Below are 20,406 nucleotides of genomic sequence, written 5' to 3' on the forward strand. Positions count from 1 at the left end.
GTATATGTTGTTTGTGTTATTATCATATGCAATTGAATAAGTAGACCATTTCGGAATTCGAAATTTGGGACTCTCTCAATGCATAATGGGACTCATACTTTTCTGATCAGTGAGTCCCTGGGACTCGCTGCCGGTAAACTGTAAAATTATCACTGAGAGATTTCCGCTTTTTCTGCAGTCAGTGATTGACTTCTATGCAAAGTCATTTCTCAACTTGTGTTTCGTGCCATGTCATGCCTGTTGAGTGTTGATTTACTTCATATTAAGAAACTACTGCACTAAAACAATTCATAAATATATATCATATGATTTTATTTCTTTTTCTCAGTATAAATAACACGTACCCAGACTGTTCTACTCTTTGAATAAAAACACTTCATTCAACCGTTAGGGAGTGCAAAAGGTTATGATGGAGGGGTGTTGCAAATCATGAGGACCTGCCAAGTGGTATGATAGCATTGTTTTATACATGTCCTTGGCTAGGCCTCAGTTTCAAAATCAGTCCTTGGTCCTTGGCCTTGGCCTCGGAAGCAAGTCGGAAGCAAGGCCTTGGCCTTGGCCTCGGGTTGCCGGTCCTTGGACACAACACTGGGAGACTCCCACGCACCAAGCCCACTCTGCTTAATATGCGGCGATGGTGAGTCGTATTTTTCATGCACTTTGTATTTGCCGTGTATCTTATTTTGAAGGCACGTTTAAATGTTACCATAGCGACCAGAGACTGTTGCGGCCAGATAGGACGTTCCTCGTGTCGTGATTCGTGTTTATTATTATGTTTCGAAAATACCACAGTTTTCATGCAGGTCATATTATTTTGTTGTATTTATCTGTCACATTTTAAAGGCTGGTCCCTGAAAATATTGTCTGACATTGAACCGGTCTGTGGGGCAACAAAGCTTGGGGACCGCTGCTTTACAGTATATTAGGTAAAAAAAAAAAAAAAACCCTCTTTCTCTCAAATCATCACTCTGACTTTGAAGAACGCCTGAGTACTTGCCACAAACTAAATTATTGTGTACATGATTTGTGCAGTTTTAATGTCATCTAAGATCTATTTTCTAATATTTAAATAGATAAATGTTGCATTAGTTGGTTCAATGTGGCAAGATCAATTCATAATTCATTTGCCGTTTTTTTTTTTTGTTACTTAAAAATTCTGTGGGTTTTGATTTTGTACGTCTGCGATTGGCTGGGAACCAGTTGAGGGTGTCCCCTTCCTGCTGCCCCAAAGGCAGCTGAGCTAGGCTCCAGCACGCCCGTGACTCTTGTAAGGATAATGCGGATCCGAAAATGGATTGATGGATGGATTAAATATGTTTTGTGGTCAAAGTTTTGAGACGGTAAAAAAATGTAAATAACAGTCAAGGTACAGTATATTCACCTGATGCATCAACCTTCCGCTTGAAGTTGATTTCCAACAAGATACAGAACAAAGCCTCCCAGGTGACCAACCCACCCATCACTTTCATCAGCCATTGATCAATAGTGTTGTCCATTATCTTCAGGCCAGTGAATATCGCTGCAACTTGTGCGCCAAAAAGACAAGAATTTGGTTAAAGAGCTGCTCCTGAGCAATCATCAATCGTCTCAAATATTAAAATTTATGTTTGAATGGAAATGAAACATATTGTGGTGGAACCTCGAGGCCCAATTGTTCAAAAGGTGTAATTTGGAGACAATTTATTTGGATTTTTGAAATCCTCGTTTTAATCCGTCATACTTGAATCACCTTTGCTCATAACAAACTTGGATCAGTCAGAAATATTCATATTTTGTCATAATGGGATGTCCCCATATGATAAGATAATTTATGCACCTGAGCCAGCTGACGCGAAAGACATGCGGTACCTCTGACAATCTCTCAGGATGAGAGAGTGACTGGACATGTAGTAAGCGATGCAACTGTCAGAAATGATTTTTTTGAACATTTTGATGTCTGTGAATATTGAGTTTCTAATTAGAGTTTATTGAATATTTTTGGTGTATTATTGCTGATGGTGTAGTGGTACACTCGCTTGATTGGTTTCCGGGCAGTGTGAGATCAGTTCTTGCTCATTGATGGTGTGGAAGTGAGCGAGTACGAGTTGTATGTCTCCATGTGTGCGCTGCAATTGGTTGGCGACCAGTTCAGGGTGTTGTGCCACCCGCAGCCCAAAGTCAGCCTGCGACCTTCGTGAGGATAAAGTAGGTTTTAAAATAGGCAATTTTTGAAAATGCGCTTTATAATCCGAAGGGTCTTACAGTGCAGAAAATACGGTCTTCAAATATATGTTTATCTTCAACAAAATAATAATAATATGATAATGCATTTTATTTAAAAGCGCCTTTCATGCCACCCAAGGACACTGTACAGACAATAAGAAAATACAATGTAAAAGTTTGGAGTGAGATACCACACATACCTCGCTCAGGTACCTCGTTCTGCTGACCGAGGGTGCTAATTATCTCTGTGGTGTTGAGAGTCCGTCAAATTGAGCACACGCATGAGTGTTCATTCATAATTAGAAGTCTCGAAATGATGACACAAATGTGCACAAGGTGGAGGCTCCCCAATCACCACCGCTTCTGTCATCTAACCGATTTCAGAATTTGGGGTCTGCCCACAGGTGGAGGCTCCCCAATCACCCATATCTCACCACCGCTTCCGTCATCTAACCGATTTCAGAATTTGGGGTCTGCCCATTTTCAAGAATTTATCCAATCCATGATCCATTCTGTCTGGAATAACGTTGTGAACAACTAGGCCCAAGGGTTCAACACAATCTGTTCTGAGAAACGTGCCAATATTCGTTCAGACATCCCATGGCAGCAGTTCCACTGTACAAAAAAAAATAAAATTAAATAGACTGTGATGTGTATTTGTAAAAGCGCAGTACTTACTCGCCAGAATTTTTAACACCACTGCGATCACAGCATGAGACCAGTTGAACAGAAACCTCCTGTCAAAGAAAACATTTATAGAACAGAAGTAATGCAAGGCTCGAAATAAGTGGCCTTCTATCGCTCTTTGTGGGACAAATTTATCATTTTGCTCCTCATCAAAACACAATGAATGGTAAAACTCAGAAACAACTGCTGAGATGGTCCCAAATGCACACACTCACACACAGACATGGCTGGTTCTTCTTTTAGCCAATCAGATTTGAGATTCGCCTCCCGGAAAGCCACCCGCAAGGCCCCATGACGAGGGAGTTTATCCATCCTCTCATTGGTTCAGCCGCTCTCACTTCTGATTGGTTCAGCTCGATGGGCAGGCCGAAAAGTTATTTAAGATTGAGGAAGCTGATTGAAAATTCACTTTCAAGGTGTTCGTTTCAAGAAAAACGGAACTTGTGGGATCAAGCGGGAAGTGGGTGGGGGTGAATAATCAATTTTGCATCCACAGGCAGTTTTGCAAAGCATCTCTGCCGATGTTATTTATTTCGAGTTTTCATATTGATAAAAACTTCACGGTAAAGTACTTTATTGTACGATAGAGGTTTGGAGTTCTTGAGGTGATTTATTGGAAGATAAAGGTAACCATTTTTTGGTAATATCGTCAAATACATGAAATGCTCTTTAATGCCACGCCAAAGCCTCTTTCCTATCAATGCGTGCGGGTGAGAGTGCTTGGAAGGGAGACAATCATCTGTGAATCTGCAAAGGTGTTTTAAACTGTTTCGTAATACGCTCTGGGGTATGAACGTAGCCATAATTATACGTATCTTTTTTTTTTTTTTGGAGAGCGGCGTACGGTACATCCAGTATTGTGATGTTATGGCGTTATCAAGAGGTGGATTAGCTCACAAAATATCCGGGTCCAAAACACACCGCCTGCCACAGATTGATATACTGTATATATATTAATATGTGGAAGATTCTCCACCCTCTACCCCTTAGCTTTATATGTACCGAGGGGGGTTGTATCACGTCTAACAATTTTCAAAAGAAAAATCTCTGCAAACATGAGCAGGATAAGTGGTGTTGAAAATGGATGGAATATATTTTTTAAAAAGCGAATCGATCAAAGGTGAACAATATGCAGCAGTACTTACAGGGGATTTTGTGGTCCGCAGCGCAGCAAAGCCAGTGTGAGTTGGGGTACACACAAAATCATAACCAGGCATCCCAGGACAGGATGTGTCCCCTGCACACACCATGAAATTTTAAATGTCTCATTTGATGGCCAAATTGTAATTCAGTGTTCAAAACGTTTCCTTCTTATTGTCTGAGTGTGAATGTAATGCTTTTTTTTTTTTTTTTTTTTTTGCTGATAGGCACAAACAACCAATTTTGCAGTCACTCTTCTTCCTTAAGTGCTGGACACAGAAATGTTTAAAGCGCCCTTGTATGCATATGGCTAGTAAGACATGCAGCAGGTGAATGAAATGGCTGGGAGAAAGGAACTCTGTGCTTCCCTGCTAAAGCTACTGGCCCCATGACCCAACCCGGGATAAATGGAAGAAAATGTATTATTATTATTATTATTATTATTATTATTGGGGATTATTATTATTATTATTATTATTATTATAAAATGGTTGGATTGATGGAACTGCATAACAGTCCCCTTGCTAACCTAAAAAAAAACAAAAAACAATCAGCAAATGTATCAAAAGACCTTTGATGTCCATAATTTTCTACTGGCCAAAGGAAATGCGATTTAACACAATCCAGGCTCTCATCCATTTACTGTCCTTGATAAATTGTTCTTTCAGAAAAGTACTAAAATCAGGGATGTTACCAGACCCTCATTTACTGGGGCAAGGAGCCCCAAAATTACTAAACATTGCCCCAGTATCAACTGTACATTGGAAGTACAGAACATTTTACCAGTAGGCAGTAGTGAAAACAAAACAAAAAATACAACCAACCAAAAACACTGCTCTGGTAAAACAAATTTAAAAAGTCATTGCAAGTCCTTCGGGTGTCAGGGAACTCCCTCATGACTCTCTGGTCTAGCCCAGTAGATCCCAACCTACGGACCGGGGAGTGATACCGGTCTTTGGGTTATTTGGTACCGGGCCGCACAGAAACAATAAATAACTTACATTACTTCAGTTTTATTCATTTCGGAATCTGAAAGATGTTTTATTTTGAAAAATTATCAGATCCTCCATTACATCCGTCGACAATATGGCACTCTTGAAGCAGGTGAAGGCGCGCTTCTCGGTCATGTGATAGGCTACCGCTAAAAAGAAACCCAGGAGCTAGCAAAATGAGTAAAAAACAAAGGTCTTTGGAAAGTTTCTTTGGGAAGGGCAAAAGGCCCAGCCAGGAGACAGAAGAGGAGCCTATGACCTCCAAGAAAAAGAAGGATACATTTAATAGACAGTACTTAAAATACAGATTTATCTCAGAGAGAGAGAGAGAGAGAGAGAGAGAGAGAGAGAGAGAGAGAGAGAGAGAGAGAGCTAAAATGTAAAAAATCTGCATGGACCATAGTGTGAATTGGCTTGACCCATCACTTAACAAGACAATCAGTGGTATCTAGGGAATCCTGAGTTCTTCAATCTTTGTGAATCATCTTATCAAGAGATTTGGACATCTCTGTGAGTTCAAGTTTTTGGGAGAGGTTTCGGAAAGGGCAAGGTGCATAAGTCTCATGCGGGAGAGCTTGATGCAGAGCCTTAGCACCCCTGTTTGGACGGGCCAACTTTCTTGAATTTTCAGTTCCCGTAGGATGCTTCAAGGCCAAGCAGAACATTTTGTATGATCGTGGTTGAGCCAATCCATCCAGACATAATTCAACTGTAAAGCATGTATGTCCTCAAGAACGTCATTGTGCTAGCTTCCCATTTTAAGTTGAGTTGACGTTGATATTGCAAGGTCTTGGCTAAAAGTCAGTTGACAAACCTCTGTCTGTCTGATTTATTTTTCCCCTACTACTGGTCTCACAGGGAGGTAAGATCCCTATCCGGTGGACAGCTCCAGAGGCAATTGCTTACAGGAAGTTTACATCATCGAGCGATGCTTGGAGTTATGGCATTGTGCTCTGGGAAGTCATGTCGTATGGGGAACGGCCTTACTGGGAGATGTCCAATCAAGACGTGAGTACACAAATGGCCCATTGTCGGCAAAATAGCACCGAATTGGCAGCAGACATCGACTGCAGCAATGTCAAGCTGAAATCAATAATTTCATTTTCCTTGCTATATCAAGGTAATAAAGGCTGTCGATGAGGGCTACCGCCTTCCCCCGCCCATGGACTGCCCCGCTACGCTTTATCAGCTGATGCTTGACTGCTGGCAGAAGGAAAGGAACAACCGGCCCAAGTTTGAACAGATAGTCAGCATCCTGGACAAACTCATACGCAACCCCGGTAGTCTGAAAATTACAGCCAACACCACATCAAGGTATGGATAGAATCTGGGTTTTAACAACTTCATGTGGTTTTTTTGGGGGTGAAACGTCCTTTTTTGTTTTTTTTTTTTTTTTGTTTTTTGTTTTTTGTTTTTGTTTTTTACCCACAGGTACAGATGACGACTGACAGAACCCTTTCTACGATGGAACTTTCCTGTACGACTGAGAGCCTCCACAAGCAGATAGCTACAATGTAAATACATATTTTAAACGTCCTGGTACCCAAGTACACTGTCACAAAAATTCCTCGGGGAGGGTAGGCAAACCCTACTTGGCGGTTGTTCACTTATCGAGGCCAGTTCTGGTCCCCTATTAACCGCGATAAGTGAGGGATCACTGTATAGCAGAATCTGAAATTTCTGACGCAGAACAGCTCGCACGGATTCATTTTTGTGGTTCAGGCTTTTTTCAGAGGCCCATTCTGATGGTGAACAAATCTCGACAAATCATCTGATCGAACTACATTTCCACAAGTTGATGGATTGTAGTTTCAAGGATGTTAGTTTGATCCATCACTGTTGAAGTTACAGTACTGTCAAAATGAAAGCAAATCTTTTTCACTCTGATCTCTGTCAGGCAGTATAATACAGTTGGAGAATGGAATAAACTGGTAAACTGACCTCAGACCAGGTCTTCACGTATATGAAGGAAAGAGGGAAGGCGATCACTGTGGCTGCTATTGTGACACCCATCATTGAAAAATGGACCTGCAAAGTCAAAAGTACAAATCTATTGGATTATATAACTACTTACAGAGTTGATCATTCCGATGGTAGAAATTGTTGAATATTTGTATGACATTTAAAAGCTCAACACAATTTCCTGTGCAAAGCTAATGCATGTAAGTAAATTGGGCCCCTGCGATTCTTGGGGGATGCCGTTCTCCACCAAGCCTACCCCGTGTCTCTGATTCTGTTCAGAACCTTTTCGCAACTGTGTAACAAGGGGAGCCAGGTGAGATGGCTCTGGCAACTCATCAGGAGGCCCTGCGGACAGCTCCGTTCTGAGGTGTACCGGACACATCCAACTTGGAAGAAGCTTCGAAAAACTCTCTTTCAAGAACAAAGTGGTCCAAATCTGGTGAGCTACGTGCCGTAAAGTGAAAGAAAGGATCCCGTTTTTTTTGTTTTGTTTTGTTTTATTTTTGGTCCATTGCTGGTGAAATGAGAGATGCTTGAATTTTGCCAATGGTAAATTTGCTGGATCTTGCCACCTTCAATGCCAACATCATAATCATCATACAACACCCTGATCATGGGTGTGGGTGTGATACTATACGAAGAGGTGAATGGAGGGCACCACAAAAACATTTTTGAGGAAAGTGTTGGGTCAGTCACACACAAACATCAAAGAGTAGGGCCAAATGAATTTTATTCCACTATGTCACATGGTTTGACTTCAACCATCTGGGCTTAAATACCACCAAGACCAGGGAAATCGTGGCAGACTCGGGGAGGACCACAGCTCAGCTGGACCCAGTTTTGGTGACAGTGGGGAGTTTGACTAAAGGCGCACCTTGGTCTGCAGGTGGATAAAAGGATACACTGAACTACCAACAATGACCCCCAGCACAGGAAAGGACAGAGCCGCCTGGACTTCCTCAAAAGACGGGCTTTGTTTACCCTCTTTAAAAAGATACGAAAGATGTTCTACCAGTCTGTGATGGTAAGGGCCCTCATTCGTGTACACAGGTTTGTTCTGAGTGTTATAGTAGACAGCCTGACATCTGTCAAGAAGGAGGACGCTGTACACATTTCAATCCAACTTGGTCAATCCTCAGCACCCACCGTTAAACACAATTTCCGGACAGAGGAGTAATTTCAATGATAGGCTTCTGTGATTGCCTTGCTCAAAATCCAAGATGGCGCCGTAGTTGGCCGCCGTCGGCAAGAGCTCTTCAAGAGCTTTGCTTTTTGTTGTTTTTGTCTTTCTTTTTTAGGCATATGGTGCTTGTTGTTACTTTGCGTCGACCCGAGTGTACTGCTTTCAGTGTTTTGGTCATGAGATTCCTCGAAGGAGAAGAATCTGTGCCTGGTGGTTGCGCCTTCTCGGGAGCATGCGTGTACCAGCACTGATTTCGATTGGGAGGAATGTCGACGCTACTTGACTGTCGCCGCTGGACAGCCTCGGGAGCGAGCGCTTGTGTTTTTTGCGCCTGTAAAAGAGACCATTTTTCACAGCCCCGTTTTGTTTCACGGATTATGCTCGATTTGAAGGAATTCTTCACGAGAAAGAGTGTATACAGTATTTCTATATTTTGTGGATCAGAATTAAAACAACACCGCAAGTGATGGCCTTCAAATGTTTCACTGTATTGTATTGGAAAAAAGACAATTTTCAACATTGTATCAATGGTCCCCACCAGAAACCAGACATCTTTGCCCAATAAATGATTTCCCTTGGCCACTCCTTTCAGATATCTGGCTACCATCATCCCGATGGATCCTGTGGTCATCCAGGCTATCAGCATCATCGCGCCTGAAAAAAACAATTGAATAAGTTACAGTGGTCACTCTATTTACGAATGTCTCTTCATACGACATTTTAAAGTGATGAAACGTCTCAACAGGAAAATACTGCGTCTTGTTACGAAAAATATTTAAAGATGTGAAAGGTAAAAATACAGTTTGGCCTGCTAGTCACAGCTCTAAGTTTCCTGAACACAACATACTTCTAGCTGCTCTGCCATTGGCTATTACCGAGCACCATCCTGGCATACCATTGGCTAAGAGGGAACTCTACCGGATGAGTCTATGTGTGTAGATAGATGGATATGTGTCTATGCAGTGTCCTCGTCAATCGCCCCGCGGCCCATGAGGTGCTGCGATAGTTTTACGTAAATGTGAATCACCCAGAAAAAATGTTCACCAGTCGGGCGATCGCTCACGATGCCGTTGCCTTGGACACTTTCGAAGGATTGTTAAAAGTCGACAAAATCAAACGTCCTTGGATCAGTTGTTTTTTACAGTATGCACAACTGTCATTTATTGTGCAATAATGTAATTATAACATGTATTTGTTACATATTTTGATACATTTTTATGCTTTAGAAAACATTTATGTCTGAATTATGGGGGCGGGGGGCTTGGAACAGATTAGGGCATTTACATGCAAAACACGTCTCTCCTTACAAAATTTTCAAGTTAAGAAGTTTCTTCCAGAAACAATTAATTTCGTAAGTAGAGATACCACTGTATATCAAATGTTCTAATCATTGTCATGATGATGCAGAAAAGGGATGTCAGAATTTAAATTATTTAATAAAATGTTTATAAGTGGCGAAAACAATTTAAATAACAGAAATCGGAGAAATAAAATGAATAGTTTATAAACGAATCGTTCCTACCTTGAACTGGTTAAATTATAAGTGGCGAAGACAATTTAAATAACAGAAATCGGAGAAATAAAATAAATATTTATAAACGAATCGTTCCTACCTTGAACTGGTTAAACATTCACAGAGAGAAATTAACGGTGCAACCCATCACTCAAAAATCGATCTCACCATGCGCTTTGATGATGTGAGGCCATCCAGCTGTTCTGACAAGTTGAGGCCTGGAAATATCGACCTTGTTTGCACTTAGGAATGTATTTGTATGGACCTGGATTTGTCCTGTCAGGGAAAAGGAAACAAAAATAAAGGTACTGCTAACAATTTAAAATTGTCATATTTTGCTTTGTCTTTGTTTTGTTCCTTGAGTGTTTCAGCACTAGCTGGAAGTGTGGGGCGTCACCTTTCAGGAGTGCACCTGTGCTGGACCAGGCAATCTAGTGGTGGCCTACTTAAGACACCGACGACCCATCTTCTTTGTCGGACTATTGCTCTTGATCACCGCTTTTGCTCAAGTGCTTTGTTATCTCTCGTTCATGCTTCTCGTCGCCCTCCTCGTTATAGTCATTCGGGTTTGTGAGTATTTGTTTTGTCTTGGTATTGTACTTGGTTTCGTTTTATTGTACTCACTTCTATTCGTTTTATGATGTTCTCGAAAATCATTCTATCCTTGTAATTGACAAGCGCTTTGTGTTCTCGTTGGTTTTCTCTGGCTCCTTGCTTTGCCAGCACCTTTTGTTGAATACTTTGTTGGTCCCTCGCTTTTCCTGAATAAACGTTTTTGTCATCGCCATTTATCTGAGTCTGCGTTTGTGGGATCCACACTTCATACGGTCTGCGGTCAGACCAAAACCTGTCAAAAATAAACGTTTTTTTGTCTCAATTGCACCAAAATTCTTGAATTAAGGGATTGCTGCGTCACAAGAAGCCCATATTAGTATCCTGCATATTTATTATTCATGTATTCTTCTTCATCACCTCTTTTTCAACCAGTTTGTGGCCAGAGAGAGAGAGAGAGAGATCGTGTTTGATGAGGTAAAAAAATTTTTGAACTAGATCTTTGTTTTAATGTTTTATTTTTGTTTTTTGTTTTTTTTAACAGTGAACAGAAGAGGTATCTCACCAAAAATAATGTGCACCAAGTACAAAGTAGGCTTTAGAAAAGTAGGATTTTGGAGCTCAATCAGCCAGTTTAAAAAAAAAAAAAGACTCACTGATCATTGATCTGATGAAATGATGGACCAATATTTTTACATCTATATTGAAACAACTTGTTTAGTGACTGTATCTTTGGGGTATTACGAACGGTCCCTCCCACAAATTTGCCAATATTTGAAACCCATTTAAATTAATTGGAAAAGATAATAAACTCTAAAAATGTGCAAAATCCTGACAAATATTCATAAGATGTCCCAAAGGGAAAGGACAGAAATTTCACATTTCCAAAGTGAGAAACTCGAAAGATATGAATGACTTGCATTTGACTCCAACCTGCATAACGTCGACATTTAAATCATGTTAATGTTCTCACCATTGCTGCTGCTGGATCCGTAAGCAAACATAAGATAATAGGATCTGTGTGGATCTGTAACGCCAGTGCTCCTTCGAGTTGAAATCGGGTTGAACGAGGTGAAGGAGCAGCTGATCACTCTGTCTTGCATGGACACCCTTAAATCCGAAATATTTCCCTGGAAGAGAGGTCAAGATTTTGAGCAACAACTTCAATCAATGTTTTTCTGCCAAGCACAGACTATACTTTCTGTTACCAAAATTGTAGATGCATTGGGGGCGAGGCTGCTTCATGTGCCAGTATGCCCAGATGAGCGCAACACGGTCCCAAACACTGAATATATGATGTGAGAGATATTTTCCATACCAGAGGAAGAGTTTGTGGAATTGCCCGTCCTACTGAAAAAGCATGCTGCAACTGCACCAGGTCGTTACTTGTTTTGCTGCACACATAGATGTCATCATTTCCCTTAAAAAGAAAAAAAAAAAGACACAAAACAATAAAGTACGATTGAATGAGTAAGAAGAGAAAGTTTGATCACTTTGGTTTTGATCTAATAAAAAGAGTCATTTTCACAATTTGCTCGTTTGAATTTACTCGAGAGCACCATCCATTTCTGATCAAAACTGGAAAGTAGTTTAGTCTATATATGTGTGTGTGTGTGTGTGTGTGTGTGTGTGTGTTATTCATTAATTCATTGGTGTGCCTTAAACATTGATGAATTTTGCAGGCATTTATACATAGAATATTGTTTGAGGAGTCTAAATAACAGTGCCTTCCTTTTCGGTGAAAAACAGCAGCCCCTAAAAAATATCTTCACGTTCATGTTTTTTAACAATGGCAGGCTGGTTCTGAACCTGGAAAAAAAAGAGAGAACGCAGCTAACCTAAATGTAAATTATAAAATAATACACTCCCCTACCATTGTCTGATCATCTGAAAATCCAAATGAGATGTATCCATCAGAGGTCCCTGTCATCTCATATTGGATGACCGTGTCACTCGCTGACAACATGATGGCAGACATGAAGTAACAGTTGGTCGTGAGTTCAGGGGCACAATTTGATGGGTGCCTGAAACACACTTTTGTGACACCACAATCCTCACTGGAAATTTCCTGCAGTAGCAAAAACATGCACGTAAAACAATTTTAGTACCGTATTTTCCACACTAAGAGGCGCATTGGATTATGAGGGGCATCTTCAATGAATGGCCATTTTTGTAATTTTTTTCATACATTGGGCGCACCGCTTATAAAACGCAATCTACAATGCCTCCACTAGATAGAGCTACGCTCAAGGAAACTTTCAAATCAACCATTCCCAAATGGATTAACTATTGTTTTGAGCAAGTAATCATTACCTTTGCATTTTATGGCTACAACATTTTCCACAAAAAAGCCAGGACAGGGTCATGTGTGCCGCTGTGCCACATCACTTTTTCTTTTAACAACATTCAAAACATGTATGAGAACTGAGGACATGCATTGTTGAAGCTTTGTCGGTGGAATTCTTTCCCATTCTTGCTTGATGTACAGCGTCATGTGTTCAACTGTTCGGGTCTCCCTTTTTCGTATTTTACGCCTCATAATGTGCCACACAATTTAAGTGGGAGACGGGTCTGGACTGCAGGCAGGCCAGTCTGGTACCTGTACTCTTTAGTTGCTCCATCAGTTGCTGGCTTTTGCACTTTACATCCATTCCAGTCCGAATAATTCTTTTCCTGTTTTGCCGGACGGACACGACGTTCGCAATTTCCCAAAATTTTAAACCTGGGCTCTTCAGACCACAGAAAACTTTTCCACTTTTCTAGCTTAGATTAGCTCAGGCCCAGACATGAAACGTTTTTGGGGATTGTTGAGAAATAGCACCAAACTATATTTTCTGACATGATGTGTTGCTGAGCACAAATGGTGATATCCTTTCCACTTTGTTGTTGGTTTTTTTGATAATACAGTGCGGCGTCACAGATGGAAGGTCATGGTGAATTCAGTGTTGGTTTTTAGGCCTTGCTACTTACATGGAGTGATTTCTCCGGATTTTTATTCACCTTTTTATGATATGACGGACCGTAGAGGGCGTCATTAGCAAACCCTGGATGGTTGGATGGATGGATAGACCGTTGTTGACTTAATCTCTAAATTGTACATTGAGCAACTTTTTTGCCACCTGTCCCAGAACGTGCTGCAGCAGTAAAATTCAAAGTTAACCATTATTTTCTCAAAACAATAAAGTTTATCAGTTTGAACATTAAATATTGCATCTTTGTGGTGTATACTATGAAATATAGATTGAATATGATTGCCAAATCACGGTTATCTGGTTTTATTTGTTCAACACAATGTCGCAACTTCATTGGAATTGGCTTTCTATGTTAAAAAAATATAGGTTTTAATATTAGTGTCCTCTTCTTCTTCTCCTTTCGGCACGTCCCTTTTCAGGGGTCGCCACAGCGAGTCATTAATTCCCATCCGTCCCTGCAAACCGCCCTATCAACTCGCATGTCCGTCTTGGCAAAAGTTTTACGCCGGATGCCCTTCCTGACGCAACCCGCCCCATTTCTCCGGGCTTGGGACCGGCACCGGGGAACAGTGTACCCCCAGGGGAGGGCACTGCTCCCCAGCGGCTGGGTTAGGTTTTAATATTAGTGTATCTTTTTAATTTGTATATTTAAAATATTTTATTTTTTTATCAAACCACATTTTTCATGGAAATTGACTTGTAACGTTTCAAACCCATCACTAGACACCCAGTTGCGCCCGTGGTGCATTCAAGGTACTTTCACAACATCGGGAACTCGACCAAACGCAGCTGCCCATTGTAGTAATAGGTTTTCTTCTATTTTCATGTTTTAAAGATCGAGAGAAGCCAAAATTGAAATCACCATATCGCATTTGATTCATCATCCTGCCCTAGGACCACTACTGGGATATTTTAAAGATACAGTATATCAAAAGAATCTCAAATTTCATGAGAAGGTCTAAACCAGGAGTGTCAAACTCATTTCACATTGTGGGCCACATACAGCCTCGGTAGATGTAAAGTGGGCCGGACCATTAAAATTAGACCATACTCTGTTATAAATAACCAAAATAATGTCTTTCCTTTGTTTTGGTCTAAAAGAAGCACAAGAACATTAGGAAAATGATGAAATTTAATAAACAGTTCTAGCGGATACTCTATGAATTGCACCTTGTTAAAAGTAGTCATTCCGTGTCTCTGATTAATTTTTTCACTTTTAAATTATCCTGCGGGTCTGATCGAACCTCCGCGGTCCGTATGTTTGACAACGCTGGTCTAAGGCCTCAAAAACAGCACAATTTTTCTTTGTAAACAACCTGTCTCCATAGCATCAACGTGCTACTCAATAATCAGCCCTTCAATAACTTCTCATCTTAAATGTGTCAAAAATCTGGAGGTGATCAGATAAAATCTCAAGGAGTTTGATCAAGTATGACCTCTATGAAAGGCCAAAAATGGCGCTCGATTCCAAGATAGAATCAAAATGGCAGACTTCCTGTTAGCTTTAGCATATTCTCAAAAGCAGGAACTTGGGCATGCACCCAAGGTCAAAATAATTGTCATGAATGTGCGCAGAGCCAGCGAATGTTTTCATTTTACGTATTACTGAGGGGAAATATGAAATACTTACCCATGATGAAAGGGATTGCTTTGTTGAGTTTGGTACTATTTCTGCTTGTTGTTCTGCTGTCTTGCTAAAGTCCATATGTAATACATCCAAAGAGTCATTTTTGAAGATCAGCATTGGGCTTAAAATGTTAACCCAGAATGTCCTGTAGTTCTGCACAAAGGAAGCGCTGCAAAGCCACCCAATTGTGTTTTCAATAATAATTGTAGAAAAACATGAGTGAAGTCAACAGAGATGTGTGGAATTCTGAATGCAGCTGAGAAAAACCTTAAAGTTGACCGTACTTACTGGAACTGAATAGGTTTTGCAAATCCAGAATCTTCTGATCTCCATATCACCTGAACTGAGGTCTTTAGTGATTCTGATGTATGGGAAACAGCTGAATTCTGGTTAAGAAAACAAAAAACAAACAAAAAAAAACGGGTTTTCATCTGACACTCATCATACCAAAATGTATGTGCTAAAATGTGTGTGTGTGTGTGTGTGTGTGTGTGTGTGTGTGTGTGTGTGTGTGTGTGTGTGTGTTTGCGCGCGCGCGCGCGCGCGTGCGTGCGTGTGAGTGAGTGTAGGGGTGAGTCAGTGGTAAGCGCGTCTCCGGCCTCCCTGTGTCGAGTTTGCATGTTCTCCCCGTGCCGTCGTGGGTTTTCTCCGGGTACTCCGGTTTGCTCCCACATTCCAAAAACATGCATTGCGGGCTGATTGAACACTCGAAATTGTCCCTCTGTGTGAGTGTGAGCGCGGATGGTTGTTCGTCTCTGTGTGTGTTTCAATGTCAGCTTGCTTTGAAAGTTTGAAAGTGAGCTCCGATCTATTTCCCTGTGGCATCATCAACATCGATCTATTATGGTACACAAATTGGCTGTTAAATTGTAGTGTACATTTCATTTTCGAGAAATGTACACTACAACAATTTCCAATCAGACATGGTTCGAACAGATCACATTGGGTCAGAATTTGGCACTGAAAAATATAGTTTGAAGTCACTCCACAGGGGAAGCTGAAAAACACTTTAAGGGACTCACTGAGTAAACGATTTGCAAGATGTGTATGTAATAATACAGCATGTTTCGCGATACATTTGTCTACCTCAGTGTAAGAATCTCCCAACACTCACAGTTTTCTGGCTGCAGTTCAGGAGCTGAGCATCTCCTGTTTTCAGAGTGAAAGAACCGACAGGAGACAAATCCCCTGATCCTCTCGCCTGTAACAGGAAGCCAACGAATGGTTTGGAACCTGTGGCCCGAAGTTGAACTAAGAAGGAAAATGACATGATTTCAATCCATCAACGAAATGACAGTGGCGTTAGCTGACAATAATGAATGACAGAAAATAACATGATATTGAAAATATAGTGTAACACTGTGAGCAATACAGTGTGTGGATTTAAAACTATATACAGGTACAAATAAACAACCCCTACTTCTACAACTTACCTGCAACCTCTTCTTTAAAACTGTAGTTTCTACGATCTGTAATGATCGTAAAGGGTGCTTTTCCACCTTGTCCGTGAAGTCCAGAGTGGTGGGGGTGCAGGTTCTCACAGCTGTCTGCCACTTGACCGGAACTGTAGCTCCAAACCACAGGACCAAAACCCCAAAGCAGCAACACAACACGGTCCATTGTAAAATAAATTTTCCGTAAAAACAACAACAACAAAAAAAAGCTTGTGAAAATAACGTGATGCAAGTAACTCGGGTGTGTTATAAAACAATGGTGGGGGGAGGAAATAAGAGGGAGGGATTTAAACAATGCTGAAAGAAGACCACAAATAATAGTACACAGTGCACACCCTTGTGCAGGGGAGAGTGAGGTAATGTGAGACACCCCCCCCCCCCTCCTCTGTACAAGCTAAAGTAATGTATCACTAAAATGAACACATTTTCCATTAATTTAGGATGTTTCCAAAAATGGAAATGATCAGAATGTATGCAGGACAAAAGACAGTGAAAATATGATTGTTTAAAAAAAAAAAAAGCGACAGGGTAAACAAAGACAAAGCCCAGATTTCTAGGTGGTAAAGTGATCCTGCAAGGGGTAAAATGATCCACTCACTTAATTTTTTCCCCACTCTGAATTAAGCCTAACAACACATGTTGTGCAAGTCAATATCCTGACAACTAGTTAGGCAACCACTAATTCCAGAAATATAGTTCGAGGAATTAAAAAAACAAAATCAATGAGTCCGGTCTCGAAAGCCCATGACAGCCTCAACATTTGAAGGTAACTCTGAACAAAAACAAACACAACAAGATAGCATTCAAAATGATTTATTTACTTTTCAAATGAGGTCAAGAACCATTTTCACAAGTGGGGTCCGAACTCCGGACTCTTTGCGACATCTATGGTAGGCCACAATCGGGACAAGGAACAAACGGAAACACGTGGAGCAGCCTACAACTCAGAAACCAGGAGTAGAAACCTTCAGACTAGGACATCCCTCACTCTAGAGCAAACCTGTTCTAGATTCCAACGCTGAAGGTTGCACGGAAAGATGTAGAGTTGCTCTCTTCGTCTGGTTCCTCCAGACCTTATAGGTTGTGACAGCTTCCTCACAACATCGCTTTTAGAAACATGGGCCACGTAATTTTGCTCAATGGAAAAGATAGGTATCTCCGACTCCCACACTTTTTTTATTCCCCGGATTCTTCATTATCTGCAGGGTGTGGACCTTCCATATCATCTTCTGCAGGTGGTTTATCCAGATTATCCCCGAGCCAGGCTGCAGATCATAGTTTGGCCGGTCTGATGCCATAGATCAGGGGTGTTAAACAAATTTTTGTGTTGGGCCAATTTGGACTTACGTCTTCCCTCTGAGGGCTGTTATGACAGTAAAACCACAAAATTATTACTTGTACACAACAAATTAATGGATTACTAGTTTTGAAATCAATCAAGTCAATTATAATTGTTTGTTCAATTATTGTTCAAGTGAGTGTAAACTCGGTAACAAAATAATTGCAAAATGTCAACGTTATTTATTACACATGACAATTTGACATTTCGGTACAGATTTTAGCAAGTTGACACACATGATTTGCTTTCGCGGGCCACATAAAATGATGACCTGGCGGGCCGGAGTTTGACACCTGTGCCATAGATGGTGTAAATACTTTATCAGGGGAAATGTCACGATTAAATGGGAAAATCCCAGTGGACCTAAACCCAAAAAAAGATGTTGCGTTGCATCACTGACATGATAAATTGGTGGTGGTGAGTTAAAATTAAACCCACCACCACCAATTTATCATGACAAACCTCTCATCAAAATTCAGGCTAATCTTTAGCTAGCTTTGTCACCTTATAAATTGATAGTTTGACAATATGTGTGCTATATTGTAGGAGACTGGACTGGTTCAGAATTGTCTATGTTGATGTTAAACGGCGATTTATTTTGTTGTGTGTTCACAAACACATCCATTGAATATATTTTGTGATTTCCTTGCTAGATTTTCCGTTTTGGTGTTTTATGTTCGATTTTCTTAGTGCCATTGAAGGTCTCATTTATCTTCATTTTTCTGAAGCGGTCGTTGAACGCCTTTCGAGTCGAATCTGAAAGAGAAGGCACGTTGTCGGAGCGAGACGTGTCTGTACTCGTCTGGGAGTTTAAAGAATTAATAAAGTGCACGTTTAAAAAACAAACAAAAAAAATACAACAACACTGTAGCTCTCTTTGTTTCGGAGCTGCAGCAATATGCTTTTTTTCACTTGAGTCAATGAGCTTTAGCGCAACAGTTAGTTAAATTGAAAGTTATGCAGGTACTAAAAATACATTTTTTTGTCCAAAACGTATGCTTACTTCAGCACAATTGAGTCAAATTTTTCATGACCAAGGTGAACTGCGAGTGGTTTGATAACTCATCGGTCACATGACCACAGTTGTGCTCTTTTTCTTAGATACAAGTGGTATCTCACATTACCCACTTTCTCACAATACTCCACTCTCCCCCTGCACCAGTTTCATGTTGTATGATCAGTTAAAACATGATGTGTGAGTATCGCAAACAATGGCTCTGCAAAATTCTTGTTCGACAACTTTCAACGCACCACTTACTATTTGAAGATGATAATTTAGTTTGATTCTCAACACAGTGACTCTTGTGGCAATTTTATTGATATCAAAAAAAGACCAAAGATAAACAATGTTACAAATTCTTTACAGTAGTATGCATTCTAATTTTTGCACTTAACGAGCAGGATATGTCTTATATTCATGTTAAATAAAACATGAGAGTGAAAATAGAATACATTGTATCCAAACGTGAATTAAACACAAAGCGCTGTTTGCCCAGTACAGAGTGAGCAGTTCATATTAGGAACCCAAATCACGTTCTGAGAAGAGGCTAAAGACGTCTGTGACAAGACACAAAGAAACAAAGCATCAAGAGACAAAGTCCAAAAGACTGTTAAGAAATTTCAAGAAAGAGGCTAGGTGCTCGAATGTGCAACACAAGGGAGCAACAATGAATAGGGAAACAGGAGACAGGGAACATTCTGTGAGAAGGGGAAGAGAGAAATGACAAGTGAGACACATTTGCAAGGAGTAAGGTAAAGGGAACAGAAACAAAGAGGAACATAAACATTCTCCAAATAAAGATCAATACAAAAGCACTGAAGCACGTTGTCAACAGTATTCTATAACAGGAGAGACAAGGAATCCCAAAAAGGGAGATTTTTTTTTTCCATTAACTTTTGTTGGTTTACATCATTGGGTCAAAAATAGATAAAAAGGTGCTTCCTTTGGAACATAGAAAAAGGACAGCACTGTTTCAAATGAATTCGGGTCCACTTTTCCTAATTGATGTTGTTCTGCTCTCGCTGCGGCTAGATAACTCCTTCAATGACCACACCCGTTGATGTTTCCTATTATTTATTCAATGGTGAGGCGAGTCAAGAAGGTGTAAAACTGTAACAGACACACATAAAAACACTTACACGTTGTTGCAAAGTAAAACGTGGTAAAACAATGTGCCCTACTTGTCTGACACATGACGAACGCGTGACTACGCTTGAGTTGGCTAACGTTCACAAGCTAATCAGCTAATCGCTATCGTAAATGCTAAACGTAAACAATTGGAACCAGTGGCAGTTCTAGATCAGTTTCACTGAGGGGGCCGGGCTGGGGCCGGGGGTTTTGATGGAGGGGCACATTCAACCCAGGGCTAAAAAGACAGATTCGAAATATTATTTGACTTTTTATTTTATCAAACTTTGAAAGCATTGTAGTCATAACATTACAGTGATGAGAAAAAAACTGTATTAGGAGGGCTAAAATATCTGCAAGCGTAACAATACGCCAAGTCCATCTGTTGAGAATATTCAAGCCAGAGGTGGATATGGTACCAGCCTGCCTTGAAGCTCCTTCTCCTGTCCCCCATCAAGGTACTGGGAAACTGTTTTAGGTCTGGTTGCATTGGCGGGTCCTCTTTACATCTACTGATGTCTGTGGACAAAGAAACCAAATAAATGTAAACACAAGTTCTGCATGGACACAGCATATACACTAACCCGGTACACTTAGATTGCTGAGGCACTCAGACATATACAAGTGTCTAAAATGTATTGATTGATGCTATTTA

General features: G+C 40.6%; 2 protein-coding genes across 3 annotated transcripts in view; one reads left to right on the forward strand and one right to left on the reverse strand.

Annotated features, from left to right (window-relative positions):
• Positions 1-16,538, reverse strand: part of zgc:163022 (putative ferric-chelate reductase 1) — a 19,614-nt gene extending 3,076 nt beyond the window's left edge. For both annotated transcript variants that reach the window (XM_019871828.1, XM_019871827.1), the window contains exons 1-13: positions 16,264-16,538; positions 15,945-16,081; positions 15,119-15,216; positions 14,834-14,999; positions 12,105-12,299; positions 11,550-11,651; positions 11,205-11,361; positions 9,848-9,955; positions 8,705-8,820; positions 6,963-7,049; positions 4,035-4,126; positions 2,881-2,939; positions 1,382-1,525 (exon numbers count right to left, since the gene is read on the reverse strand). In XM_019871828.1, coding sequence (XP_019727387.1) covers positions 1,382-1,525; positions 2,881-2,939; positions 4,035-4,126; positions 6,963-7,049; positions 8,705-8,820; positions 9,848-9,955; positions 11,205-11,361; positions 11,550-11,651; positions 12,105-12,299; positions 14,834-14,999; positions 15,119-15,216; positions 15,945-16,081; positions 16,264-16,450 — 1,648 coding nt within the window. In that variant the 5' untranslated portion in view covers positions 16,451-16,538. The remainder of the gene's footprint in view (positions 1-1,381; positions 1,526-2,880; positions 2,940-4,034; positions 4,127-6,962; positions 7,050-8,704; positions 8,821-9,847; positions 9,956-11,204; positions 11,362-11,549; positions 11,652-12,104; positions 12,300-14,833; positions 15,000-15,118; positions 15,217-15,944; positions 16,082-16,263) is intronic.
• On the forward strand, positions 5,856-6,359 carry LOC109516979 (ephrin type-A receptor 3-like). Its single transcript, XM_019871829.1, has 2 exons — positions 5,856-6,029; positions 6,142-6,359. Exons 1-2 carry the CDS (start codon positions 5,985-5,987, stop codon positions 6,343-6,345), a joined length of 249 nt encoding a protein of 82 aa, XP_019727388.1. The 5' UTR covers positions 5,856-5,984; the 3' UTR covers positions 6,346-6,359.
• Positions 16,539-20,406: the final 3,868 nt, after the last annotated feature.

The sequence above is a fragment of the Hippocampus comes genome, unplaced genomic scaffold (assembly GCF_001891065.2).
Source record: "Hippocampus comes isolate QL1 unplaced genomic scaffold, H_comes_QL1_v1.1 scaffold412, whole genome shotgun sequence".
Taxonomy (NCBI): domain Eukaryota; kingdom Metazoa; phylum Chordata; class Actinopteri; order Syngnathiformes; family Syngnathidae; genus Hippocampus; species Hippocampus comes.